The sequence below is a fragment of the Peromyscus leucopus genome, chromosome 1 (assembly GCF_004664715.2).
Source record: "Peromyscus leucopus breed LL Stock chromosome 1, UCI_PerLeu_2.1, whole genome shotgun sequence".
Taxonomy (NCBI): Eukaryota; Metazoa; Chordata; class Mammalia; order Rodentia; family Cricetidae; genus Peromyscus; species Peromyscus leucopus.
The window spans coordinates 56,142,249-56,170,131 of NC_051063.1; the positions used below are offsets into that span (position 1 = coordinate 56,142,249).

Here is a 27,883-nt window from a genome sequence, read left to right on the forward strand (position 1 = left end):
TAAGAAACACAGAACCAATGTAAAAGAGAAAGCCAAGAGGTCAGAGCTCAGAGCTAAAATCTCACCCTTCCTCCTGCCTGGTCCCAGCTTCCCGAAAAAGAGCTGTTTCCCAGTGTGTAAGTTGTTTCATAGTCATTCTGCCTTCTCATTGGTTGTAAACCCAAACACATGACTGCCTCATCACTGTCTGTCTGTATGTACAGCCCCCCAGGTCTTAAAGGCATGTGTCTCCAATGCTGGCTATATCCCTGAACACACAGAGATCTATGGGGTTAAAGGCGTGTGCCACCACCACCACCACCACACACCACCACCACCACCACCACCACCACCACACCACCACCACCACCACACTCTGTCTATGGCTCTAATAGCTCTGACCCTCGGGCAACTTTATTTATTAACATACAATCAAAATCACATTTCAGTACAATTATAATACCACCACACAGGAGGCAGAGGCAGGTGGGTCTCTGAGTTTGAAGCCAGCCTGGCATACATAGTGAGTTCCAGGACAGCCAGGGCTATGTAGAGTAAAACCTTGTCTCAAAAAAAAAAAAAAAAAAAAAAAAAAAAAAAAGATAAAAAGATGGTGAAGCAGTCTTTGGAGATCCCGGAAGGGCATTCTGTGCTACCCTGAGTACCAGTTTATCCCCTGCAACTTAAAAGTATACTCTTTATTCCACCTTTTGTTCTGAGGCTGGTATTTACCTTCAATGACCTTTTTTTTTTCTCCTTCGGTTTTTCGAGACAGAGTTTCTCTGTGTAGTTTTGGTGCCTGTCCTGGATCTTGCTCTGTAGACCAGGCTGGCCTCGAACTCACAGAGATCCGCCTGGCTCTGCCTCCCGGGTGCTGCTGTGCCACCGCCACCTGGCTCGAAGACCATTTTGTCAAGTTCATTTCCTGGTAGGAAAATGAATGTGGGCACCACACTGAGGTGTTGGCACTTGTGGTCCATGTGACTTCCAAAGACTAAGAATCTCTGGACCATCAGGTCAAGCAGTATCAGGAAACAAAGAGAGGCCTCTATCTGCTCGGGAATCCCTGTGCCTCCTGAGCCACCCAGCACACAGCAAATCCTCATACAGTACTACACCATGGATCCCTCCAGAAAGAACACCCACCAGCTCCTTGGCTTGAACCATCCTTTGCAGTCCCTGGGTATCTGCAGCATCCTTTTATCTGGTTGTCCCTCTCCTCTTGTCCCCTCCACCCACTCTTACTCAGCCTCCTTGTACAACTCTGGGCCACCTCCAGCAGAATGAAATCTAAACTAGCAGAGTTTGATGGTAAATCCTGTGATCACAGCCGTTGAGAGGTGGAGGCAGGAGGATTAGGAGCTCAAGGCCAGCCTCAGCTACATATAGAATTCAAAGCCAGCCTAGGCTACATGAGACCTTGTGCAGGGGTGTGTGTGTGTGTGTGTGTGTGTGTGTGTGTGTGTGTGTGTGTGTGTAGAGACGGCTCAGCAGTTAAGAGCAATTGCTGCTCTTCTAGATGTGCTAGGTTCATTTCCCAGCATCCATGTCCGGCAGCTTTTGAGTGGCTGTAACTCCAGCTCCAGAGGGTCCGAAACCCTCTTTTGCCCTCTTATGGCTACTTGCATGCATGTGCACACACGCACACATAAATAAAATACATTTTCAATAAATAAAACAACAAACATCTAAGCCCCTGGATCGGCCCAGTCCTGCCACCGTCTCCACTTTTTTCCCTGCTTAAGCAGCACCTGGTGCCCCTCAGTTCCTCTGCCTGCCTAGGCCTTTTTTACACACCCTGTGCGTGTGTGCGTCTCCCCACCCCGCCGTTGTCCCCGTGTCTGATCAGAACCTCTGCTGACACCTGCATTAGATCAGGCTTCAGTCAGGAAAGTGTTACGGACCAACTCTTCCTCCGCATTAACTGTGAAGGCAGAGGCCCTGAGTCTTCACAATACCCAGGTACTGCGTGCCCATTTAGAGAAAGTCAGATGAGTTAGCGCTTAACTTTTGGAGTGTCATGGCGCCTGTTTGTCCTTACATCTTATGTAGCCTGCATCCGGCCATGCTGTGACCTCCATACCTAGGAAGAGCCCTGAGCCTGGGGACCGCCCCTGTCCCTCCGCGTCCTTGGCTCTCCAACCTCTTGCAGTGTGCCAGGTGGATCTGCGGGTACCAGGTGGGCCTGCCCTGGTGCTCAGGGCCTCTGCTGCCCCCTCCCGGGTCAGGCGACTCACGCAAAGGCCATGCTCCCAGGTGGGTAGACCAAGAGCTTGGGAGAGGACAGAATGCCCACGTCTCTCAGCTTCTGGATTCAAGAAACCTCAGAACGCTGCACAAAGACTGCCTGAGGCCATTGTCCCTCTTCTTCCGCTGCGTGGTTGGGGAAATCAAGGCACGGATTTACCTAAGGCCATGCAGGGAATGCGCAAAGACCGCTAGGGCGGAGTGTTAGCTCTGCAGCCTGCGTCTTAAGGTGCGGGGGTGGGGAGCTGGCCTAGGGACAGGCCTGGGGTGGGGCTGCCGTTTGCCTTGCGTCCTGTAGAGGTCCGCTCGCACCCAGCGCGGGCGGCTCCAGAGAACAGCTGCGGCGGCCGGAGGTAATCTCTGCCTCGCGCGGAGCGCCGGCTGGGCTGAGGACAGACAGCTGCGACCCAAGAGGCGCGCGGGGGCGCAGGAGGCAGATCGGGGCTGCGGGGACTGTGCCACAGCCCGGATCGTCCCCAGTACCTTCCCGGAGGGCGACGTGGGGTGGGGCCGGCAGCCCTGCAACTCGAGCTGCGGCCCTAGTTTAAAAATACCCCTTGCCCTGCCCTCTCTCTGGCTTGCTGTGCCCTTCTGTCCCAACCCAACCCTCCTCACCCGGACAGGCGCCCGGCTCCTCCCGGGGGACAACTCTGCCTTTTACCAATTTGTCCTCTCGCAGAGTTGGCTCAGAGCCTGCGGAGGAAGGGAGGGACCGGGAGACACCCTGAGTAAGAGATAGTAAAAAACGTTGCGGGAGAGATAAGAGAGAGCCTAGAGGGAGCGGGGTAAAAGCCTCAGGAGTAGGTGGAGGACCAAAGAGGGAGGAACCAGGGCCGAGGGGCGGTGGAGGAGGGCGGGGAGGAGCGCTCTTCCTGGTTGGGCCCTGCCCTGAGCTGCCACCGAAGGAAGCCAGCAGCGGGGACCGCAGCCATCTCCCAAACTCCCCTCCCCCAGGTAAGGAGTTGGGTGCCCAGACTGCGATTGTCTGACCCAGGCCACTGCTTCTGAGACTAGGGTGCTGTCGCTGATCGGCCCGTTCCAGGTCCTCTCCGTGCCTGTGTGAGGGGTAGGGGTCAGGAAGCAGCTCAGCGCAGGCGCTCACCCTGTCGCTAGGAGCTGGGCCAGTGTCCAGTGCTCTGATGTTCAGCCTGTCTCAGGAGCCTGTGGAGGGGCGTCCGTGCCTGGAGTTTTCAGTCCCTAAACCGCGGAAAGGGACAAGTGAGCTAGATGCTTGGCGACTTTGTGGAGGGGGCTTCCAGGCAGGCAAACAGGGTCTGAGATCTTACCTGGAATTACTGCTGTGGGCTGGCCTCCGCCCTACACCACCTGCCTGGATGGCTGACACAGAACCGTCAACCCTGGATAATGGGAACAGAGAAAGGGAGAGGTGGTGGCCAGTGTGTCTAGAAACTGGGCACTCTTTTCTGGATTTAGGGAGCCTAACAAGGTGGCTGAGAGTCCCAGGCTCTGTAAAGGGGCAGTGAGGCAGAGGAACCATGGGGAGGAATGGACAGGTCCAGGGAAGCGCTAGCAGGCAGGAGTTGTGTTCTATTCCTGGGAAGGCCTGGGTTCTAGCAGGCCCATGTGTCCCCCAGGATGGCGGAGGAGTTCATCACACCTGTGTACTGCACCGGGGTATCAGCCCAAGTGCAAAAGCAACGGGCCAAGGAGCTGGGCCTGGGCCGCCATGAAAACGCCATCAAGTACCTGGGCCAGGATTATGAAACTCTGCGGGCAAGATGCCTGCAAAGTGGGGTCCTCTTCCGAGATGAGGCCTTTCCTCCGGTGGCTCACAGCCTGGGCTTCAAAGAACTGGGTCCCAATTCCTCTAAAACCTATGGCATCAAATGGAAGCGTCCTACGGTAAGAAGGCCCCGCTGGTGGAACTTGGCTGGGATGATGAGTGAGCAGTGGGATCTGGGCCCCGTTATTAGTGGTGGCTGGGTGGCTGGGTGGCTGGGTGCCAGTTTCTAGGAGGGACTGGCCCAGGAACAGGATTGTGGATCTTGCAGGAGCTGCTATCAAACCCCCAATTCATCGTGGATGGAGCCACCCGAACGGACATCTGCCAGGGAGCCCTGGGTAGGCCCCCAGAGGTGGGGTTCTGGGTGTTTTCCCCATTCCCGTTCCATTGGGCACTGCCCCGGCTCCTCCCTCCTGCAGGCCCAGACAGGCTTTGGCTATCAGCACAGGGGCTGGTTTGCCAGATTCCTGGGTCTTTTCCGTAAGCCGAGGGAAATGAAGGGTACCTCACCCAGGGAATCCCAGGTTGTCCCCAGCACCCCACGCACACAGCACCTCCCTCCCCTGAGCAGATCCACAGGGCAAGCCTAATCAGGGTCTTTCTTATCCCAGGGGACTGTTGGCTCCTGGCTGCCATTGCCTCCCTCACGCTCAATGAGACCATTCTGCACCGAGTGGTTCCCTACGGCCAGAGCTTCCAGGATGGATATGCTGGCATCTTTCACTTCCAGGTGAAGGGCCCTGCACCCTCCCTGGGGTGGAGGCATAGCTGGCATTGGGGAGATCTGAAAGGACAGTCCACAGCACTGTGGAGTTGGGGTGGCCAGGGCCACACCCTGTGGGGGCAGCCCTCCCTCTGGAAGGTATTTGACCTCTCAGTGCCATCTCTGGTTGGTCATGTGTGAACGGTCGGGCAGGTATTTCAGCTGGCAGTTCTCCTAGGTAAGGAGAAAGTGTGTGGAAGGAGAAAGACTGTGCTTTGGCTCACAAAGCAATCTTTCTTCACCCAAGCCTCAGTTTCCCCAGCTGAAGATGGAGTATTCTGCTGGGGAAAAGCCATGGCCGTCTTCATGCATCAATGTTCCCTTTCCCAACTTCTCGGCTTTGGCAAGCTCTGACAGTCTAGGAGAAAAGACAGACTCAGGGTTTAAACCTTCTGATGTTTCCAATATGATCCACTTTTCGAGTTACGTTACGAATTCTCCAGGAGCTGGTGTTGAGAGAGGCAGACCCCAAAAGTTTCCTTGAGGCCTTCCGCCATGACTCCCGCCATGCCTGGAGTCTCTGTGTTCCTTCCTTCTGCTTTAGTCAGAGCCCCTACCTCACTCTGCCCTGGCCAAGAAGAAATGGCGGGTAATGCCTATGCTGAGATCCCCACACCTACCAGGCTCTAATCTGCAGGGCTTCGCCATCCTTTTCCCGCCCCCTTCCCCCAATTCTCCAATCTACTTCTCTCCAGCTTCTGATTGGCCCACTCAGTACACGTCCCAAATCCTTCAATGGGCTGCTTCTTACCTCACTACAGTGGGCTTCTCCCTGTGACAATCATTGGCGCTCTTGGAAGCTTCTGTTCCTAGGCAGCCTGGGCCTGCACCTCACCCCTTCCGGCCGGGTTGCGGGTCCTTTGGCATCTCCTGTGCAAATCCAGTGATTTGGGGAACCAGCCCCACGCATTTGCTGTGGAGGGTCTGGGCACAACAACATTTTCAGTCCACACCTCTCTCTTATGCCCATGCTCAGGCTTAGAATAGGGAGGGAAGTAGGGGGGGTAGGACCTAGGGCTTGCCTTGAGGAAGAACGCGGACTGGAGGCCTTCTTGCCCTCGCGCTCTCCGTATCTGAAGGGGAGCCTCGTTCCATTTTAGTCTTGAGTTATAGGTGTCACCCGCATTGTCTTAGTTTCCTGTTGGGAAACTAAGGTTGTTGTTCCTTTTCCTGGGTAGGAAAACTGAGGCTCAGACTTAAGGCAATGTAAACATCCCATCAATAGTTAGACTGTTTTTCTAGGGAATAATATCAAGAAACAAGACTGTACTTGTTCATTTAAAATTTTTTTATTTTATAATTTAATTTAATTTTACATATCAGCCATGGATTCCCCTGTCCTCCCCCCTCCCAACCACCCCCAAAGTATTTTGGGGGTGGGTGGGACAGGGTTTCTCTGTGTAGCTTTGGAGCCTGTCCTGAATCTCACTCTGTAGACCAGGCTGGCCTCAAACTCATAGAGATCTGCTGTCTCTGCCTCCCGAATGCTGGGAATAAAGGTATGTACCCCACCACCCAGCCATTTAAAATTTTAATTTTATTTATTAAATAAATAAACATTTATTTATTGTATTTGCATGAGTCTCTGTGTGTGTATGCACATGTGCGTGTGGCTGTGTGAGTGTTGATGAGGATTAATAGCGTGGGTGTGTATCTGGTGGGTAAAGGTTGGATGTGCAGAAGTCAGTTCCCTCATTCCACCATGTGAATCCTGGAATTGAACTCAAATTCGCACACTTAGTAGCAAGTACCTTTATTTCCAGAACCATCTCCATGGTCCAAATGTGGTTTTGTGAAATTGTTTTGTTTTTGAGATACAGTCTTTTTTTTTTTTTTTTTTTTTTTTTTAAGTTAGGGTTATTTTGTTTTGTCTTTTTAAAGATTTATTTATTTATTATGTATACAGAAGAGGGCGCCAGATCTCATTACAGATGGTTGTGAGCCACCATGTGGTTGCTGGGAATTGAACTCAGGACCTCTGGAAGAGCAGTTGGTGCTCTTAACCTCTGAGCCAACTTTCCAGCCCGAGATACAGTCTTACTATGTAGCTCTGGCTGTCCTGGAACTTACTGTGTAGATCAGGTTATCCTTGAACTCACAGAGCTCACCTCCTGAGTGCTGAGATTAAAGGTGTCTCTAGGTGTGGTACCTGGGGCTGAGGAGAGTTGGCTGACTGTATATTCTAGTAGACAAAAGGCATGCTTCTGTAAATGTGGGTGTGTCGCACATGTACCAGGCATATGGATCTGGACTCATGTGTTTAGTCAGCCCGCTGAAGCTGGAGCTGAGGGCTAGGGGACCCCAGAGCAGGTGCTCACTTTGCCCTTCCCCCACAGCTGTGGCAGTTTGGAGAGTGGGTGGACGTGGTCGTGGATGACTTGCTGCCCACCAAGGATGGGAAGTTGGTGTTCGTGCACTCTGCCCAGTGCAACGAGTTCTGGAGTGCCCTGCTTGAGAAGGCCTATGCCAAGTGAGTAGGAACCCCAGGGCGCATCTTCAGTCTCCGGGGTGGAAGGGCTGGCCCTCTCTCCTGGTCCTACTGCATTGACCTGGAACTGCTCACAGGGTGAACGGCAGCTACGAGGCCCTTTCGGGAGGCTGCACCTCAGAGGCCTTTGAGGACTTTACTGGTGGGGTCACCGAGTGGTTCGATCTGCCCAAGGCACCCAGAGACCTCTTCCAGATCATTCAGAAGGCCCTGGAGCGAGGCTCCTTGCTGGGCTGCTCCATTAATGTGAGTAATGTGCAAGTTCCTCTGCCCAACCTAACCTCATCCTCAGCCCAGGCTCAGCCTGAGACACATCCCTCTCACCTCTTTGCAGGATGTAGACGCAAAACCCACCCCACCCATCACCTTCTTCCTGTCTTCCTGGCCTCAGCTGTGCCCCAGACTTGTTTCCCTGCTTCCTCCTGCTCCCTTCCCTCCTCAGTTTTTTTTTTTTTTATGAATTATTTATTTGCATTTTATTTGCATTGGTGTTTTGCCTGTATGTATGTCTGTTGAAGGAGTTAGATTCCTTGGAATTAGAGTTGCAGACAGTTGTGAGCCTCCTGGTGGATGCCGGGAATTAAACCCGGACCTCTGGAAGAGCAGCCGGTGCTCTTGACCTCGAGCCACCCCCCTCCCCACGGGCAGCACACTGGGACAATACAGAGAAGACTAGCGAGGCCCCTTTCTCATTCTTACACCTTCCCGTGTTCAGAGACCATCACAGTCCAGTGCCTCGACTTTCTCTTTCCTACTCTCAGACTCCACCCGCTCCTAGCTCCTCCCTCTCCCTTCTCCTTGCTTACCCTTGTCTGCCCCACATTCCCACAACCATTTCCAGACCTCCCTAGTCCCGACTGATCACTCTACATCAGCATCAGGCAGTCTTCCAGGCTACACTTGGCCAAATAACACAAAATCTCGGAAACTTACTGAAAACATTGAGATTTGAACATCTGTGACTTGACCCAGCTATTGCCAAGTGTGAACTTTGTGAATGAGAAAGCCACGCTACAAGGTCAAAAAGGTTGGGTATGGGGTGGAGAGATAGCTTCGTGGTTAAGAGAATGTGCTGCTCTTGGAGAAGACCCAAGTCCGGTTCCCAGTACCCACATCAGATAACTCACAACTCCTTTGTCATCCCAGGGCTCCAATGCCTCTGGCTGCTGAGGGTGTCTTCACTTACATGACATACCATTACATAGACACACACACGAGACTTATTTAATTATAAACTAAACTTTGTTAAAGGGCTATTATGACTTTGCAAGTTTAGCCACATTTGGATCTGTCCTTTTCTTCCCTTGCTCATCCCTGCAGTGAGTCCTTCTTGGGAGTGTGCTTGATTACAAGTGCGTGCATATGCACATCTACAATCTTGCCAGCCCTAGCCAGTGGCACCATAGTGACAGCATTAGGGAGGCATCTGGGATTGGCCCTGTTCCCCAGGAGGAACAGCATTTGTGTGCAACAATGGAATGGATGGGATGGGAGCCTGCCAGTCGCTTACAGCAGCTTTTGTGTGGACTGTATGTGTGAGGAGGACTTAGGAGCCCCGTGAACGCTCCCAGCAGGGATCCTCATCTTCTCACCACAGTGCATGTTTCCTTCTGTAGATAACCGATATCCGGGATTTGGAAGCTATTACCTTTAAGAACCTGGTGAGGGGCCATGCATACTCTGTGACGGATGCCAAGCAGGTATTTCCTGGGCGGGGCCTGTCCTGCAGGGTGGTTCCCACCCCCATGTCTTCCCCACATGTGACCTGGGTTGTGGGAGGCAATTTCTCCTTTCTTGGCCTCCTGGGATTACCATCCTGTGGTATGCATTGATGCTTATCCCAGATGACTCTAGTTCCTGTGTACGGCCGCCTCTCTGGGCTGTAAATCCCTAGAGGTCTGACTTCAGGGTATATTGACTATGTGGCCCTGGTGTGCTGCTGGGTACTAAGCAGGGTGAGGGGGTAAAGAAGGTGGGCCAGGAAGGGGCATCAAATGGCATAGCACTGATGTGAGCTCTGGGGAACAGGTGAATTACCAGGGCCAGCAGGTGAGCCTAATCCGAATGCGGAACCCCTGGGGCGAAGTGGAATGGAAAGGACCCTGGTGTGATAGGTAAGGGGCAGGACAGTGGGCACTGGTTGGGGAGGTTTGGGGGAAGTCTGGAGAAATCCCTGACATTTCTGCCTGGACCCCAGCTGGCTGGAGGTGGATTCAGGGTTGAGTAGAGGGATCCCATCTTGTGTACTCCTCTAGGATTTTGCTCTGGCAGAGCCTACCCAAGCTATGGGAACTGGGGAGCCTGTGGATACACCCAGGATATCTGTTTGACCTTGATAAGGCAACCCCCAGGCTGGATGTGGTGGTTTATGCTTGTAATTCTAGTGTTCAGGAAGCTGAGGCAGGAAGATCACTACAAATTTGAGCCAACCTGGGCTGCACAGTGAGTTCCAGCTCAACCTAGGCTACATGGTCTTTAAGGGGGAGGAGTATGGTGACTACATAGTAAGACCTGTCTCAAAAAGAAGAGGGACCCTTGAGTAGGGACCTGTAAGGACCTCAAGAGGGCTGGTGCCAGAGAAAGCCCCCTGATCTGAGCTCTGGAAAACATGCCAGGTTGAACAGGAGCCAGGGGCAGAAGTTAGATAGATCAGTGGTGTCCAGCCCTGGCCATGCCTGCCTCCCACAGCTCCTCAGAGTGGAACAGAGTGGACCCCTATGAACGAGAGCAGCTGAGGATCAAGATGGAGGATGGGGAGTTCTGGTGAGCAGCCTTTTCCTCTGCTTGCTCCCCTAAAGCCCAGTTCATGATGGGGAGCTGTGGTTCACCTCTGCCCTTGGACCCCCAGGATGTCCTTCCGAGACTTCTTACGTGAGTTCGACAGACTGGAGATCTGCAACCTCACGCCTGATGCCCTGAAGAGCAGGACACTCCGGAACTGGAATACCACGCTCTACGAGGGCAGCTGGCGCCGGGGGAGCACCGCTGGAGGCTGCCGGAACTTCCCAGGTGACCTGAGTCTGCAGGCCAGCGGGAGCCAGGCAGGGTGTGGGCAGGGCCGCCTGACCGAGCCTCTTCTGTCGCTTGGGAGACAGACAGTCATGCTCCGGTGTTCCTCCGATTAGCTTTGAGGAGTCCATCCTTAAATGTCCTTGCCTGGGGCCTGGGTAAGAAAACCTTGTTGTCATCCAAACATCTGCTGGTCACTCCTCCTCATTCTCAGAACCCTTCCCTCTTATAAAAGTGACTGTCACGACTATTGTGGCATTGTCCCGTCCCCCCAACCCAACATCAACCTTTTCTTCTAGACCAGTTTCGCCCTGCCCCACCACAGAGCATTCTGGGCCTTACCATTCACTGCCCACCTCGATCTGGGAACACATCTGCCCGTGCCCAGACCTCAGTCTCTTGGATTTGACTAATCTTACTGACTCCCATTTGAATTACTCTGTCTCTAATTTTGCACACACTGTCTGTCTCTTTCTTGTTCTCATTTTCGGTTTGTTTAGATTTTTTTGAGTCAGGATTTCATGTAACCCAAGCTACCCTTGATCTTGTTATGTAGCCAGGATGACCTTGAACTTCTGATCCTTCTGCCTCCATAGGTGCCCACCTGGCTTATGTGGTACTAGGGCTAGAACCCAGGGCTTTGTGAATGCTAGACAAGCCCTCTACCAATTAAGATACAGCCCAGTCCTCTTACCCATTTATGAATTATCATATAAATGTATGTGTGTGTGTGTATATATATATATATATATATATATATATATATATATAGTTTTGCTTGTTTATTTGTTTGTTTGTTTTCTGAGACAGGGTTTCCCTGTGTGGCTCTGGCTGTCCTGGAACTCACTCTGTAGACCAGGCTGGTCTTAAATTCAGAGATTCACTTGTCTCTGCCTCCTGAGGACCATGCCACCACCACCCAGCTCATTTTAATGTATTTAAAATATTGCATTTATTTATTTTATGGAGGATGTGTGTGCATATGGAGGTCAGTTTCCAGGGCTGGTTCTCGCCTCCCGTCACCGGGGTCCCCAAGATCTGGTCAGGTGGGCAGACTTGGTGGTAACTGCTTTTACCCACTGAGCCATCCTGCCAGTCCTTGTTTTTGTCTTGACCTTGCAAACATCTAGTTCTCTGACCTGGTCTGGCCTCTGCTCCTGTTACCAGCATAACCACAATCCCAGCTGAACCAAGCTTCCTCCTGACTCAGAACCACTGAATGTGGCTGGAGAAGAAAACACAAGGGAGGCTGTTTTCCTTGTAAATTCACAGCCACAAACCTCTAATAAGCACGTTCGTGTGGTCCCCGCCATCCCACTAGGAACTCTCTCCTCTTTTACTGTCTCTAGAGACCTTGAACTTCATTGAAAAGAGACTGTGCCCCCTGTGGCCACTCAAGCCTGTCATTCCAGTGCTTGGGAGGTAGAGGCAGGAGGATCAGGAGTTCAAAGCCAGCTTTGGCTGTAGAGCAAGGTTAAGGCCAGCCTGGGCTACATGAGACCCAGTCAGAAAAGAGAGGAAGAGAGTGCTGGGCAGTAGTGGTGCAGACCTTTAATCCTGATGCTTGAACTCAGGAGGCAGAGGCAGGTGGATCTCTGTGAGTTCAAGGCTAGCCTTGTCTACAGAGCTAGTTCCATGACAACTAACAAGAGAAACCCTGTCTCAAAAAATACAAACAATAAAAAATTAAAAAAAAAAAAAGAGGAAGAAGAAAAAGAGAGAGGAGTGAAGGGCTCCTTCATCCTCCTCTCATCCCTGTGTCCTTATGGAAAAACCCCACCTTAGAGCATGCAGCCCTCTCTTGACCTCTGGCCTCCCAACCCCCACCTCCTCCCGCTTCTGCTCCGATTGCCACGCTGCCATTTCCTCCCTGGCCTGTAGACTTGGCCAAATTCGCCCTGTGGGGGCTCCTGCCTGCATCCTCTAGAAGTCACCCTGCTGTTTGGAGGCATTCTTCTTCCCACTTCATTTCTCTCCAAATCTTTAAGCACCGGTTTCCTGTGCCACAGCTGAGTGGCCTGTGCTTCCCTCGGCCGGCCTCGCCGTCACCACTGTGCAGTTCCGGTGTTTTGTGGGTATTTCTGGCCCTGATCCTGCTCCAAGCTTCTGTCAATTGCTCGTTGATGTAATTGTTATGGATTAATCAGAAGTCCTGTTATTAGACAAGATGGATCCCTTCTTCAGGAGTCTCTTTACTAATTTCTTTAAAGGTTTACTTTTTGGTTTATTGGTTTTATTTTATGTATATCAGTATTTTGCCTGCATGTATGTCTGTGCACCATGTGTGTGCCCAGTGCCCATGTGCAGAAAGTCAGGAGAGGGCATCAGAGGCCTAGAATTGGACTTACAGAAGTTGGTGAGCCACCATGTGGGTGTTGGTAATCTACCACCAGTCCTCTGCAAGAGCAGTATGCAATCTCAACTGCCAAGCATCTCCTTAGCCCCTCCTAGGCCCTCCATCCCCAGGGGAGACCGAGTCCTATAGACCAAGTTCTCCTGGAACTCAAGGTCAACTAGAACTCAATTTGTAGCCAAGGATGATCTTGAACTTCTGACTCTCCTGCCTCCACCTTCTCTTGGCTTCTTTAATTTTTTTGTTGTTGTTTATTGTTTTTTAAGACAAAGTTTTTCTGTGTAGCCCTGGCTGTCCTGGAACTCACTCTGTAGACCAGGCTGGCCTCGAACTCGCAGAGATCCTCCTGCCTCTGCCTCCCGAGTGCTGGGATTAGAGGTGTGTGCTGCCGCTGCTACAGCCACCTCCACCACAGCTGCCGTCACCACCTAGCCACCTGGGGTTTTTTAACGTGGGTTCTGGGAATTGAACTCATGTTCTATGCTTGCAGGGCAAGAACGTTTCGGACTGGGCTGTCCTTCCAGCCCTTTATTGTGGCCTTTAAGGCCTTTTTATAGGAGAATATAATTTTTTAGAGGGTTTGTACACCTTTTGAGATTTGGTGCTTGGTATACCATCCTTCTCCGATAAGCGCAAATGGACTATGTATGCCTTATCCAAAATACGTGTCCCAGAAGTGGTTCAGAGTTTATATATTATTGGACTTTGACATATTTGTGTAATGGTCTGTTTTTCCGGTCCTGCCCAGTCCCGAGGTCCTGCAGCCACTTATAAAACAATCACTCAGAGACTTAACATTATTTACAAACTGTATGGCCTATGGCAGGCTTCTTGCTAGCTAGCTCTTTCACCTTAAATTAACCCATTTCTATTCATCTATGTTTTGCCATGTGGCCATGGCATTACTGGTCTGCTGGCGTCTTGCTGCTCCTTGGGCAGCGGCTGGGCATCTCCCTCACTCTTCCCTTCTCTATCTCTGCTTGGATTTCCCGCCTGCCTTTAAGCTGCCTTGCCATAGGTCAAAACAGCTTTATCTATTAGCCAATGGGAGCAACACACGTTCACAGCATACAGAAAGACATCCCAAAGCATATTCATATATGTATATAGTAGGGTTTTTTACTTTTATATTATGTGTTTGGGTATTTTGCCTATATCCATGTCTGTGTACCACATATGTGCCTGGTGTCTGTGGAGACCAGAAGAGGACATTGGCTCCCCTGGGATTGGAGTTACTGACAGTTGTGAGCCACTATGTGGGTGCTGGAAATTGAACCTAGATCTTCTGAAGGAACAACTATCATTTTTAACCACTGAACCAGTTCTCCAGCCCCCAAATAGCTTTTAAAAATACCATTTATTGGGAGCTGGAGAGATGGCTCAGTGCTTAAGAGCACTGGCCGCATGTCCAGAGATTCTAAGTTCAATTCCCAGCACCCACATGGTAGCTCACAACCATCTATAGTGGAATCTGATGCCATCTTCTGGCATAAAGTTGTACATGCAGATAGAGCACTCATTCATAAAATAAATAAATAAGTAAGTCTTTAAAAAAATATATCATTTATTGCCAGGCAGTGGAGGCGCACACCTTTAATCCCAGCACTTGGGAGGCAGAGCCAGGTAGATCTCTGTGATTTTGAGGCCAGCCTGGTCTACAGACCGAGATCCAGGACAGGCACCAAAACTACATAGAGAAACCCTGTCTTGAAAAACCTATATATATATATATATATATTGAGCCGGGCATGGTGGCACACGCCTTTAGTCCTAGCACTAGGGAGGCAAAAGCAGGTGGATCTCTGAGTATGAGGCCAGGCTGGTCTACAGAGTGAGTTCCAGGACAGCCAGGGTCAAAGAGAAACCCTGTCTCAAAAAACCAAAATAGATACCTGAATCAGTTCTTGCCTCTCAAATGATACTTATGGATACAATAATGCACAGTTGCCCTTTTAAATGTATTTTGTATCCAGACTCAAGCCTTGCTAGATTCTTGTAGTTTATTAGTTGGTAATCAACAAATAACAACACATTTGGTTTGTCTTGTCCCATTCTTCCCACTTTTGTGACTTTTCCTTGCCTACTACACTGTCTACAAGAGTAGAGCAAATAGGAGCCCCACTAAGGGATGCTGACTCAGCCTGTCTTGGGTTGTTGTAATTTCATAATATTTTATTTGCTTTGGCGGGGATGGGTTCACACACAAGGTCAGAGTACAACTTAGAGGAGCAGGTTCTCCTCTTTCCACCCTGTGGGACTTGGGTGGAACTCAGATTGTCATGTTTGGTGGCGGGCACCTGTGGAGTGCCTCCCCAGCCCCAGTAACACAGATTTGTTGTAGGTTTCCTTATTGCAAACTTTGGGGGGGGGAGTTGGGGGTGAGGGGCTTGTGTGAGGTTCTGTTGTAGCTCTGTGGTCCTAGAGACTGAATCCAGGGACTTACACATGCTAAGCAAGTGATCGATCTGTCACAGAACCACATCCCTGCCTCCCCACCTGCCCCCCCTTTTTTAAAGACAGGGTTCTGTGGTGTGGAATTCATGGTTGTTCTACCTCTGCCTCCCAAGTGCTGAGATTACAGGTGTGCACGGCCATGCATGGTTTATAAGGTACTGGGATGGGACCCGGAGCTTGTGACTGGGTCTGCTAGGAGGCAAACACTCTACCAACTAAGCTACATCCCTACCCTGATAAAGTTTTTAGTTTTATATTTGCTATGTGTATGTAAGTTACCCCACAAAATAAACCTCCCTTTTAACTACATGGAGTTGCCTTAATACTACAACCAATACATGGGTGTTTCGCTTACATATATATCTGTGTCCTGCGTGTATGTCTGGTGCCCACAGAGGCCAAAACTGGGCAACAGATCCCCTGGAACTTGAGTTACAGACAGTTGTGAGCCACCGTGTAGATGCTGAGAATCAAACCAGGTCCTCTGAAGAACAGCCAGTGCTCTTAGCTGCTGAGCCGTCTCTCCTGCCCTTTGAACTTGCATGCAGCAGTTTTCATGAGTGAGCTTTGCCTGTTCATTCTCTGCTCGCACTGACCACACTGTTGTGGTGTTGTCTGTTCTATTAGAACAGTCTCTTCCTCCGTGTTTTCCAGAAGAGTTTGCGCAAGGGAGATAGTTTGTTTGGTAGAATGTTCAGCTGTTGCCCTGCTTTTTCCTTGTGATGAAGATTAGCTTCTTCATTAGTTTTCAGTCCTAAGGATGGCACCTTCGGCCTCATGGGTACAGAGGAAGTGCTCTACACTGAGATATGTCCCCAGCAGTCCCCATCCCATTTGTTTATTTATTTTAACTTCTATCTATCTATCTATCTATCTATCTATCTATCTATCTATCTATCTATCTGTATGAGTGTTTTGCCTACATTTATATGTGTGTACCACATGCATGCCTAGTGCCCATGGAGGCCAGAATCGGACAACAGATCTCTTGGAACTGGAGTTACAGACAGTTGTGAACTTTCATATGGATGTTGGGAACTGAACCTGGGTCCTCTGGAAGAGCAGTCAGTGCTCTTAATCAATGAGCCATCTCTCCAGCCCCATAGGTGATTTTATAATACTCTAATTTCAATTTTTTTCTTTCTTAAAGATTTATTTATTTATTTAATGTACATTGGTGTTTTGCCTGTATGTATGTCTGTAAGAGGGTGTCAGATCCCCTGGAACTGAAGTTACAGACAGTTGTGAACTGCCATGTGGATGCTGGGAATTGAACCTGGGTCCTTGGGAAGAGCAGTGAGTGCTCTTAAAACGCTGAGCCATCTCTCCATCCCCTGGATTTTTTCTTTCTTTTTTTTTTTTTCAAGACAGGGTTTGTCTGTGTAGCTTTGTGCCTTTCCTGGATCTCGCTCTGTAGACCAGGCTGGCCTTGAACTCACAAAGATCTACCTGGCTCTGCCTCCCAAGTGCCAGGATTAAAGGTGTGCGCCATCACCATCACCACCACCACCACCCAGCATATTTTTTCTTTTCTTTTTTTCTTTTTGATTTTTTCTTTCTTAAAAAATGACATTTATTTTTATTTGAAATGATGTGTCACTGTGAACATGTGGAGGTCAGAGGACAACCTTGAGGGAGTCAGTTTTCTCCTTCCGCCACGTGAATCCTAGGGATCACACCCAGACCATCAGGCTCAGCAGCAACCATCTTTACCCACTGACCCTTCTCAGCAGCCTAAGATAGTAATATGTATTTCAGTTCATTTACTTTGTCTTTTCTCTCTTCCTCCCCTCCTTTCTTTTTATTTCTTTTCTTTTCTTTTTTCTTTTTTCATTTGTTTTTGTTTTTTGAGACAGATGTTTCTTTATGTAGCCCTGGCTGTCCTAGAACTAGCTCTGTAGACCAGGCTGGCTTTGAACTCACAGAGAACTGCCTGCCTCTGCCTCCTGAGTACTAGGATTAAATGTGTGGGCCACCATTGCCCAGCTAGACAGGACCTTACTCTGTAGTCCAGGTTAGCCCAAAATTCACAGCGACCCCTTGTCTATAAGTTTTTCCCGATGTGGATTTGAATGTCTCAAGAACATGCTTAATGCATTTTGTTTTGTTTCATTAAGACACAGGGTCTCGGTAACCCAGGGCATCCTTGAGCTGGTTATGTGGATGAGGATGGCCTTGGACTTATATCTTCCAGTCTCTACCTCTAATACTGGGATTGCAGGCACAAGCCACCAATTCTAGCTTTCTTTTTTGATTTGTTGTAGTTGTTAGTTTTTCACAATGCTGTGGCTCAATCCTAGGGCCTCACATATGCGATACAAGGCTCTGCCACTGAGGCCCGGCCAATCCATGCATGTTGTGGCTAGTTGATCTTCTAAAAAATGCAACAGTTTTAAAGCATCTTCCTTGGCTTGCCCTTCTTCTTGTGAGATGGTACTTTAAATGTAAATAGTTTTTGCTTGCCGTAAATTAAATGTTATCATCACATGAATTTGAATTATTTGTAATGATGATTATCACATTCTCAGACCTGTCATCTGAGCTCATATTCTCAACTTACAATGTCTTTCTAAAGAGTTGTTGTTGGGCTAAAGAGATGGCTCATTTGTTAAGAAAGCACACTGCTCTTCTAGGAGATTCCAGTTTAGTTCCCAGTATCTACATCAGTGCTTTCACAACTGCCTGTACCTCCAACTCCAGGGGATCTAATGCCCTCTCCTGCCCTCTGTGGGTACTGCACTCACAGGCACATAGCCACACACACATACATACAAAATTTAAAACAAACAAAGTACACATTTGCGCGCGACTATGCCCAACGTGGATGGCTGACTGGTCTAAAGCACCAGACTCAAAGCTTCTTGTAAAAGCATTGAGAAAGCGAGGCGCTGGCCACTCCTTCACGGCTCAGCTTGCTATCACTATCCCAGGCTGACGGCAGCTTTGTCTCTTTTTAGCATCTAGAGCCTTGAACACACCAGTGCTCAGTGAGTTAGAATAAATCTTGCAGCTCTTCCAGCTTACTTTTCTTTGTACTAATACTTATAACTCACCCACTTCTACTTCTAGAAGACAAGCCCTGAAAGACAGAGACACTGTCCTGCCCATCTGCTTTCTTGTCTTCTGACACTCGGGGCATATAGAACCGCAGTAGTGAACGAGTTTGTGAATGAGCAGACATGGGATGTGGGGGGCTTGGGGGAGAGGCACCTGCCCCGCCTGCCTCTGATCCTCCTCTCCTCCTGCAGCTACCTTCTGGGTGAACCCCCAGTTCAAGATCCGGTTGGAGGAGGTAGACGATGAAAACGATTATGAGAGTCGCGAGTCGGGCTGCAGCTTCTTGTTGGCCCTCATGCAGAAGAACCGCCGCCGGGAGCGTCGCTTTGGCCGGGACATGGAGACCATTGGTTTCGCAGTGTACGAGGTTAGCCCGCGGGGTGGCCTCACCTCCTCCCACTGCTGCAGGCATCCTCCAGGGGATGCCTGGTGCATCCTGAGGGCCTGAGAGGCTGTGGTGCTGGAAGGATCGCCTGTGTGCAGCCGCCGAATCCCAAGGCTGCAGAGAGGGCAAAGGGGTGGTTGGTTCCAGGAAAGGAAGGCTCTGGAATTCACCCTTCTCCTAGAATGTGGGATGTTGCTCTGGAGAAGAGGGAGCTGGGCTGATTGCTATGTGTGCCACAGCTTCTGGGGTCAGCCTGTGGGCTTTGGAACGAAGTGAGCAATTCTGTGGAGCAGGGGTGTGAGCAGAGGCCTATGGAGCAGGTGGGGAGGGTCTGCTACGCAGGCAGAGGCTGTTCTAGGCCCTGCTCAGTGCCTCTCCTGCTTCTTTTGTTGTTCCTGTTGTTTTTTGTTTTTTTTTTTTTTTTTTTTTTTTTTTTTTTTTTTGAAGGCCAAATGCCGTTTATTGAAGGAGGGAGGAGATCTTAAATACAGGCTTACAGCACAATGAGAGAACCCCAGAGGGTGTTGCTGTTGTTTTATTTTTTTTTTTTGGGACAGGATTTTTCTGTGTAGCCTTGACTGTCCTAGAACTCACTGTGTAGACCAGGCTGGCCTCAAACTCAGAGATCCGCCTGCCTCTGCCTCCCAAGTGTTGGGATTAAAGGTGTGCGCCATGGGGACTGGAGAGATGGTTCAGTGGTTAAGAGCACTGGCTGCTCTTCCAGGGGACCTGAGTTCAGTTTCCAATGAGTGGCTGACAACCGTGTATAGTGGGATCTGATGCCCTCTTTTACCATAAAGGCACGCACTTTTTCTGAGTGCTCTACCTGTGCACAGACGTGTGTGTGTGTGTGTGTGTGTGTGTGTGTGTGTGTGTATCTATGAGATAGAACACTCATGTACATAAAAAATTAATTTTTAAAAAGGTATGCACCACCACCGTCCAACCTCCCCTGCTTCTTCTTCTTTTGAGACACAGAGTTTCTCTGTGTAGCTCTGACTGTCTTGGAACTCGCTTTGTAGACCAGGCTGGCCTCGAACTCACTGAGATCCGCCTGCCTCTGCCTCCCGAATGCTGGAATTAAAGGCATGCACAACCACTGTCCAGCCTTCCCCTGCTTCTTATTCTGCAGCTCAAGATAGAGATAGAAATTTCTAGATATCCCTTGCCAGGGTAGAGGGCGGCCATAGCCTTAGCCTCCACCCGGAACTCCTGGCAGCAGGTGAAAGGAGTCTTGATGTTCCTGGGCTTTCTCACACTGAGACTGGCCACCTGGTAGCTGTTCTGAAGGAACAAAAGCCCAGGCAGTCATAGGAACAGAGACTTCTGCCCTGTCCTTCCACTGGGAGGACAGGTCTGGATCATCCCTGGCCCATTTCCTGTCCCCTGAGCTCCCTCCCTAAGAACCCAGGACCTCTACCCAGTATGTTTATCCTAGCTGCCTGGGATTATAATAAATATAATAAATAATAAATATGCATTATTCTCTCTGTCTCTCTCTTGCAGGTCCCACGGGAGGTAGGTGTGGCTCTCTTTCTGGTTCATCAGCCCCTGAACTCACCATCCTGACGGGGCCTGGAGGGGAGGAGCATGGCCGAAGTCAGCCCTACCTGACATATGGCATCAGGAGATATCCCCTTGTCACTGCCTGCAAAACGCTGCTCCCCACCCCCTCCTGGTGCCTGTTCAAGTAGGACAGCTCCTGAGGGCAAGAGCAGGTAGCAAAGGTTGGATTTGAACCCTGGTCCTCAGATCCCCACTCAGCATGCACACAGGCCAAGTTCTCTGTGTCTTGCTGTTCACGCTGAGGAAGTGCTAATCAGGCCTGGGTGGGGGGTTGGGAGCATGTGTCACTGGGCTGAGCGGTCTACACTCTTGGACAGCTGCTGAAGTTCTGGGCCTTGGGGTTCATATTGAGACATGGTACTTCCCAGTTGTGCATGGTGGCACACGCCTGTAATCCCAGCCCTTGGGGGGTAAAGGCAGCCTAGGCTACATGAGGCCCTATTTCAGTGGGAGAAAAGTAGATAGCATTTCCTCTGGGGCCATCAAGATGGTCAGCAAAGTGCCACCCGTCAGGTTTCATGCAGGGTACGACACAGGGACAGCGCCAATGACTGATACTAGAGGCAGAACTCACATGGTCTCTTAGGTTTATTTATCAGTACTGAATATTGATCCTAGGACCTGACACATGCTAGGGAAGCACCAAACCACTGGGCTACACGCCCCACCTGCATCACAGTTTTAAATTTTTATTTATTACTTGTGTGTGTGTGTGAGAGAGGGAGAGAGAGGAGAGAGAGAGAGAGGCGCATGTGCCACATGGGTGTAGAGGTAGGAGGACAACATTGTGGAGTTGGCTCTCTCTTTCCGCCTTTCCCTAGCTTCCAGAGATGGGACTCAGGCCCCCAGCTCGTGCAGCAAGTATGCTGACCTGTTGCACCGTCTTGACAACCCCTGCGTCACAGTGTTAGAGTCTCTTATCTGCAGTCAGATCGGGCACCCGTAGTTTCTTTTGCCTCATTTAATTTCTTATTTGTTTATTTTTGAGATAGGGTTTTATGTAGTCTAGGCTGGCCTTAAACTCACTGTGTAGCTGAGGGTGACCTTGAATTCCTGATCCTCCTGCCTCTACCTCCTGAGTGCTGGGATTGCAGGCACATATCTGATTTAATGCAGTCCTGGGGATCAAAACCAGGGCCTGGAATGTCTCAGTAGGTAACGACACTTGTCCCCAAGCCTGATGAGCTGAACTTGATCCCCAGAATCCACTTGGTGAGAGGAGAGGACAGACCCCCCACACACACAAGTTTTCCTCTGAGCTCCACTCACGCTGGCATTCGGCATCCCTTCCCCCAGCCGCAATAAATAAACATAAAGGTGGTGGGGAGGTAATGTGCCCTGCACCACTGAGCCACAGTCCAGCCCAGGCACTCAGGTTTTACAAACCAGGACTCACAGTCTGGGCTCTGGGCCAGGACCAGTATCTGAGGGGAGCCTGAGTGGGCTCGGCAGCGCCCCTGCTTCTCTCTCCTGCCAGATGGTGGGTCAGCCTGTACACCTGAAGCGTGACTTCTTCCTGGCCAACTCTTCTCGGGCACGCTCAGAGACCTTCATCAACCTGCGAGAAGTCAGCAACCGCATCCGCCTGCCGCCGGGGGAGTACGTGGTAGTCCCTCCACCTTCGAGCCCAACAAGGAGGGCGACTTTGTGCTGCGTTTCTTCTCAGAGAAGAAGGCTGGGACCCAGTGAGTAGTGGATTCCCGTCCCCTCCCACCTACCCTGTCTCTCCACTGTGGCTTCCCCAGGCCCTCTGACTGATGGTTTCCTCTCTGCAGGGAGCTAGATGACCAGATCCAGGCCAACCTCCCTGATGAGGTATGTGGTCCCCGCATGTCCCCCAGGTATGTGATAGGATATGGACTCCAGCTGGCAGGACAGGCTCCCTCCTGATAGGAGCCCTTAAGAACAGTTCTGGTCCCTTGTTGCCCAGCACTTTACGGTTCGAGAAGGATCTGCAATGATGGTAGGCAGTACCTATGCTAGGTCTGTGTATCTTGTTTCTTCCTCATAGCTACTTCATCTAGGTCCTTCGTGATATCACCCTCTAAATGGGAAACACAAGTTCAGAGAGGCTGATGAATTTGCCTAAGTTCACTCAGCAGGGACCCTAACCCAAACTTTTCAACACCTGACTGACGTGTGCCCATCATTTAAGCTACAAGAGTGCAGATCCCATTTTACAGGCTAGAAAAGTGGGGCTCAGAGAGATGGAGTGACTTGTAAATGTGAGTGTCCCACCCCACCTCCAGTGGCTGTTCCTACAGGCAAGGGCCAGGCCATAGCATCCTGACCTGTTCTCTCCATTCTGGGTACAGAAAGTGCTCTCCGAAGAGGAGATCGATGACACCTTCAAAACCTTGTTCAGCAAGCTGGCAGGAGAGGTATGCCAGGACCTGGCAGGGGGTGGTGGGGTGGGGAAGCCCTGTGTGAAGGGGGGGAACCCAGCAGATGCCATACTTCCTCTTCCCCTAGGACATGGAGATCAGCGTCAAGGAGTTGCAGACCATCCTGAACAGGATCATTAGCAAACGTGAGGGTCCCCGAATGGCTGTTCCCACCCCGTCCTATTCCCAACTCATTCCAATGGTCATGTTCTTGTTCTTTGTGGAACTGAGCCCCACACCTTGGTCTAGCCAGGCTTCCATTCTCTGGCCCCACTCACCACTGTTCCTATCCCAGACTCCTCACTAACCCTGCTCTACCCTGTCTACTCTCTGGAGCTCTGTGACCTTAGGGAGCCCATAGCGGAGCCAGCCACAGGTGCTCAGTGCCGATGAAGGCAAGGCTATAACCTCCAGGCCACACCATAGGTCTTGGAAAGTAGAGTAAGACTAAATTCCAGGCCCTGATGTGTGCGGGCAAGAGCATCTCTCCCGACTTTCCCTTCTCTCCTGGCCTCTGCTGCTGCGTGCAGGCATGAGTCTGCTCTAGTTGTCTGGTTTGTTGTGCCTGACCTCTGTTTACTCACCCCCCTCTGCCCAAGATCTCCCTGGCCCTACCCTGCTGGCAAAGCTTTGTTTACCCTCCCCAGCCCACAGCCAGCACTCAGGGGCTCCTCTTCTACCTAATCTTGTGTATCTGTTCAGTACTTTCTTCCTTTCTGCTGGATTCGGACCTGGCTTCTGAAATGCTCTGCTGTTTCTCATGATAACAGCATTCCACCCCATGCTCTGCTGGCTCGGTACCCATGGGCAGGACTGGAGCCTCCCTGTCACTGGTCACTTCAGGGCTCCCAGCGTGGCTGGCTCTGCAAGAACTCTAAGTTGAGCCCTGGGACTGGTTCCTTCTCTATCTCTGTCATTTCTCGGCAGATATGGACATCAGGTGTCCTGCTCTATCCCTCTCCATATCTGCCCTGAGACAGGATCTCTTACAGCCTAGGACCAGGCTGGCAGTCAGCACGCTCCAGCAGTCTTCTTCCCCCTGTCCTCCAATGGCTCTGGGTTTACAGACTGTGTGTGTGCAGGGGCAGGGGGATACCTACTCATACCTTTTTATATGGAGGCTGTGGATTTTTCATTTTTTTATTATATTTTTTTATTTTATGTGTATAAATGTTTTACCTGAATACATGTAAATGTACCATATGCATGAACTGCATGAATCACATGCCCTGGTCTGGAGTTATGAGTGGTTGTGAGCTATCATGTGGGTGCTGGGAATCAAACCCAGGTCTTCTGCAAAAGCAGCCAATGCTCTTAACTACTGAGTCATCTTTCCAGCCATCTTCTTCTTTTCTCTTCTTTTCTTTTTTTAGACAGGTCTATATATCTGAGGCTGGCCTCAAACTCCTGACCCTCCTTCCTCCTCCTTCCAATTGCCATGGTTACAGGCATGCACCACCATGCTTGGTTTATACAGTGATGGGGATCAAACCCAGGGCTTCATGTGTGCCAGGCAAGCACACTACTGACTGAGTGACATTCTCAGACCCTAGAACTGTTTGTTTGTTTCAGACAAAGACCTGCGGACCAATGGCTTCAGCCTGGAGTCCTGCCGCAGCATGGTGAACCTCATGGACGTATCCTTGCATCTGCTTTTGTCTCTCGTGGAGTCTGGGCTTGGGGAAGATGCGGTCTAACTGCCCTAGGAGCAGCTGAGAAGCTTGGACAGAGTTGGGAGGGTGTGGATGCCATACGGCTTCCTGCTCAAACACCTTCCTGGATATCTTCCAGTTGGCCAGGAAGGGAAACTGAGGCATGGGTCTTCTGGAAAATGGAGAAAGACCTTGGTCCCCAATTGGCCCTCAGGCTGGTGCTATTTCTACACCTCCTCTCCCCACCCCACTTCACTGTATCTAACAGAGAACTCTGGCCACGGCTGTAGGTGACTGCTGTGTCTCCTCTCCACAGCCAGGCTCCCTTCTCCCCAGCCCCCTCTTACACATCTGCTCTATACTGTGCAGTTTCCTTCTTAACATCTGTCAAGCGTGATGGCAATGGGAAGCTGGGCCTGGTGGAATTCAACATCCTGTGGAACCGCATCCGAAATTACCTTGTAGGTGGTCCTGGCTGGGTTCTCCTGTCCCTCTGTGGCCTCAGTCCTGGCATGGCCAGGCCTGGTGGCAGAGCCGGGCTAGCCGTGTAGCCAGGCACCTCCTTCCCCACCCAAGCCCACACGTCTCAGCAAATGACCCGCTTCCTGGCTGTTCTTCACTCCCCCGGGGACAGGAGGCAGTCATGAAGAGCTGCTGACCCACCTGGTCCTCACCCTTTCTTCTCCACCCAGACCATTTTCCGGAAGTTTGACCTGGACAAGTCTGGCAGCATGAGTGCTTACGAGATGAGGATGGCCATCGAGGCTGCAGGTGAGGCCCAAGGCCCTAACAGCTCCCCAGGACAGTGGCCCACCTGGCTGGCCCTTGTCCTGGGGGAAGTTGGTGGTGATGCTATAGGGACTATGGTTACTGAGCTAAGTACTCTATCTGTTCCTCCCTTTCCTCTCCTTGTAGCTTACCAAGAACAAGGGCCTTTTAATTAATGTGTACATGTGTATGTGTGTGTGGTATGCATGTATGTATTTATGTTCATATGTGTAGATATACATAGAAGCTGGAGGTTGACATCATCTGGCTTCCTCCATTGCTCTTGCTGAGACACGGTCTCTCACTGAACCTGGATCTCACAGATTAAGTTAGTTTACCTATCCAACTTTCCTGGGGAATCCCATCTGCCTCCCAAGTGAGTGTTGCGATTACTGGCAGACTACCATACCCCCCAGTTTTTATGTGGGTTCTGGGATCCAAACTCTGGACCTGGAGTTTTCATGGCAAGTGCTTTATCCATGGAGCCATTGAATAGAGCTCTATGTTATCCCCAATGTGAAGAAGAGGAAAGTAATTTTCAGAGGGAGAGTGACTGTGTTCGGGACACATGACCAGGGCAGGCAGAGAGAGGATGGGCAGGTACCAGCTCCAAGCTCCAGTGAGACAGGCGCAGGACTCTCCCACACTTGCCTGTGTGCAAACAAGGCCAGGGTGTTTTCCCCAGTTGTGACCAGATGCCTAGGTCGTAGGTCCTCTGCAGCCAGCTCCTGATTCCCTGGGGGGATCTGGGTGTGATGCCCACCTTGGGCTGGTCCCTCACTTTGCCAGCTCCTCTCAGCTCTACATAAGAGATCTTTCAGACCTTCTTCCAGAAGAGGATGACCCTAAGTACCCTGCCTAGACCAGCTGCTCCACGCCCTATCTGGGTGCACCTGCTCCGGCCCTCACTTGCTCTTCCTCTGCCCAGGCTTCAAGCTTAACAAGAAGCTGCATGAACTCATCATCACCCGCTACTCAGAGCCTGACCTGGCCGTGGACTTCGACAACTTTGTGTGTTGCCTCGTGCGACTGGAGACCATGTTCCGTGAGTGTCCCTAACTGACACTACTTTCGCACAGTGCCATCCTGTGTCCTTATGAGCCAGTGGGAGAGACAGAGGGGGTGGACAGGGTGAGGTTGAGGTGGGCACAGAGGACTCATACATAGGTACTTGGTGTATGAAGTGTGGGCAGAGGAGGGTCTAAGGAGGCCTCTTAGGGCAGGAAGCTTCATGGTTTTAGGGGACAATAATTCAAGGGTGCATGGGAGGTGAGAGACAGTCTTGCTGGATATTAACTGGCTGGTGTTCCAGACATAACTCATCTTTTCTTGAACACAGGGTTTTTCAAAGTTCTGGACACAGACCTGGATGGTGTTGTGACCTTTGATTTATTTAAGGTGAGATGACCCTCCATGTTCCCCTGTCCCTTCCAGGGCAGGAATCCATGGCCTTGGAACCAGGCCTCAAAGCTGGATCCTAGTCCTGGAAGCTTTGTGTTAGAGGCTTCTGGGGCCTGGGGAGGGATGAAGAGGGCGAGGCCAGGCCCCTAGACACTGTGGGAATCAGCAGTCTGGTCTCCTGGACTAGAGAAGTAAGAAAGCACTCCCTGCCAGGCATGGGGTGCACACCTTTAATCCCTGCACTGGGGATGCAGAGGCAGGTAGAGTTCTAAGTTCAAGGCCAGCCTGGTTTATAGAACAAATTCCAGGACAGCCAGGGTTACACAGAGAAATCCTGTCTTAAAAAAACAACAATAACAACAAAAATAAAGAAAAAGAAAAAGAAAGAGAGAAAGGAAGGAAGGAAGGAAGAAGAGGAAGCACCCCTATCACCAGAGGGTCCCCCAAAGAGGGGATGAGATGTGGATGGTGATGGCTGAGCCCTGGGCCTGGAGCCTGTGCCTGGGATGGGTGAAGAAGGAGGCTGAGGCACCATGCTGCCCATCTGCCGCCCCGATAACCTGTTCGTCTCGCCCTGCAGTGGTTACAGCTGACTATGTTTGCCTGAAGCGGGGACTCAGCTCCCACGGCCCGATTCTTCCTTTCTTCCTGTGCCAAGCCACGCCTTCCTGCCGCGCCGCACCAGACCACATCAGCTGCAAGTGCCTTCCCTGGAACAGGAAGCCGCCCTTGTCCTGTCCGTTCTCTTCCCCACTACCTCTACTCAACTGCTCTGGGCAGAGTCATGGGGCCCTCCCTGCTTCTGGGGCCAAAGGCTCAGAATGGACAACCCTGGACCCTGCTCATGGCTAAAACCAGGAAGGCAGCTCCCGGCTTATTCCTTCCTCTGGGGCAGGAGCGGGCCCCCCTGCCCCTCCTCTGCTAGTGTCCCATGTGTGTCTTCCCTAATCTGTAGAGGCTGCAGCCCCTGCTGCCCCTAGACCTGCAGACTTTATAACCACTAGCTCGCTCACACTGTCTGCATCGGGGTACCGAAGGCCTCTCCCCACCGTGGAGCCCCACAGCCAGGATCACCCGTGCCTTCCTGTGCAGCAGCCAAGATCCTCTCTGCAACCAAAACACTCCTCTCCCGCCCCATGTGCCCTGCCCACCAGGAGCTTCCTGGCCTGGAGGGTGCTCAGGTCCTCCCTTCCGCCCCCTCCTCCCTTTTTTTATATTGGTAATTTTCAAGGGAACGCTTGAGGGACTAGTGCACTGGTTATGGAGGACCAGACACTCGGGGTGGGGTAGGGAGGTCCCCTGTTTCAGTGCAGTGGAAAAATAAAAGAAAAGGCTGCACCCTGTCTCTGGTGTTATTCTCCCAAACCTTGATTGTACCAGCAAGCCTTGGCCTAGAGACGGTCATAGCCTCATGCCCACCTTTGCTGAAGACTGGAGCAACTGGCTGTGGCTACCTCGGCCCCTGAGATGTCGAGAGGTCTGGGCACAGAGATGTAGACTGGATGGCTCCATGGACAGTCCAGCCCTGGCGGCTTTTCTGGTTTTACATGTTCTCCTTGCCAATGTCAGCAAGGAAACACAAACCTCTACTTAGCACAAACCTGACCCACCAGGAAGCTTGGAAAGGCATGTA

At 51.0% G+C, this 27,883-nt stretch overlaps 1 protein-coding gene across 1 annotated transcript; it reads left to right on the top strand.

Moving 5' to 3' along the window:
* Nucleotides 1–2,490: 2,490 nt before the first annotated feature.
* Capn1 (calpain 1) lies at nucleotides 2,491–27,593 on the top strand. The gene is given in 23 exon segments (XM_028855901.2): nucleotides 2,491–2,579; nucleotides 3,822–4,089; nucleotides 4,239–4,308; nucleotides 4,582–4,700; nucleotides 7,070–7,203; nucleotides 7,299–7,467; nucleotides 8,838–8,921; nucleotides 9,250–9,335; nucleotides 9,910–9,984; nucleotides 10,070–10,230; nucleotides 18,286–18,461; nucleotides 19,986–19,997; nucleotides 21,523–21,652; nucleotides 21,655–21,730; nucleotides 21,821–21,860; nucleotides 22,361–22,426; nucleotides 22,518–22,575; nucleotides 24,002–24,066; nucleotides 24,474–24,542; nucleotides 24,774–24,852; nucleotides 25,778–25,894; nucleotides 26,189–26,247; nucleotides 26,831–27,593. Coding segments are annotated over 22 exon segments (2,139 nt in total). The 5' UTR covers nucleotides 2,491–2,579; nucleotide 3,822; the 3' UTR covers nucleotides 26,858–27,593.
* The last annotated feature ends 290 nt before the right edge of the window (nucleotides 27,594–27,883 follow it).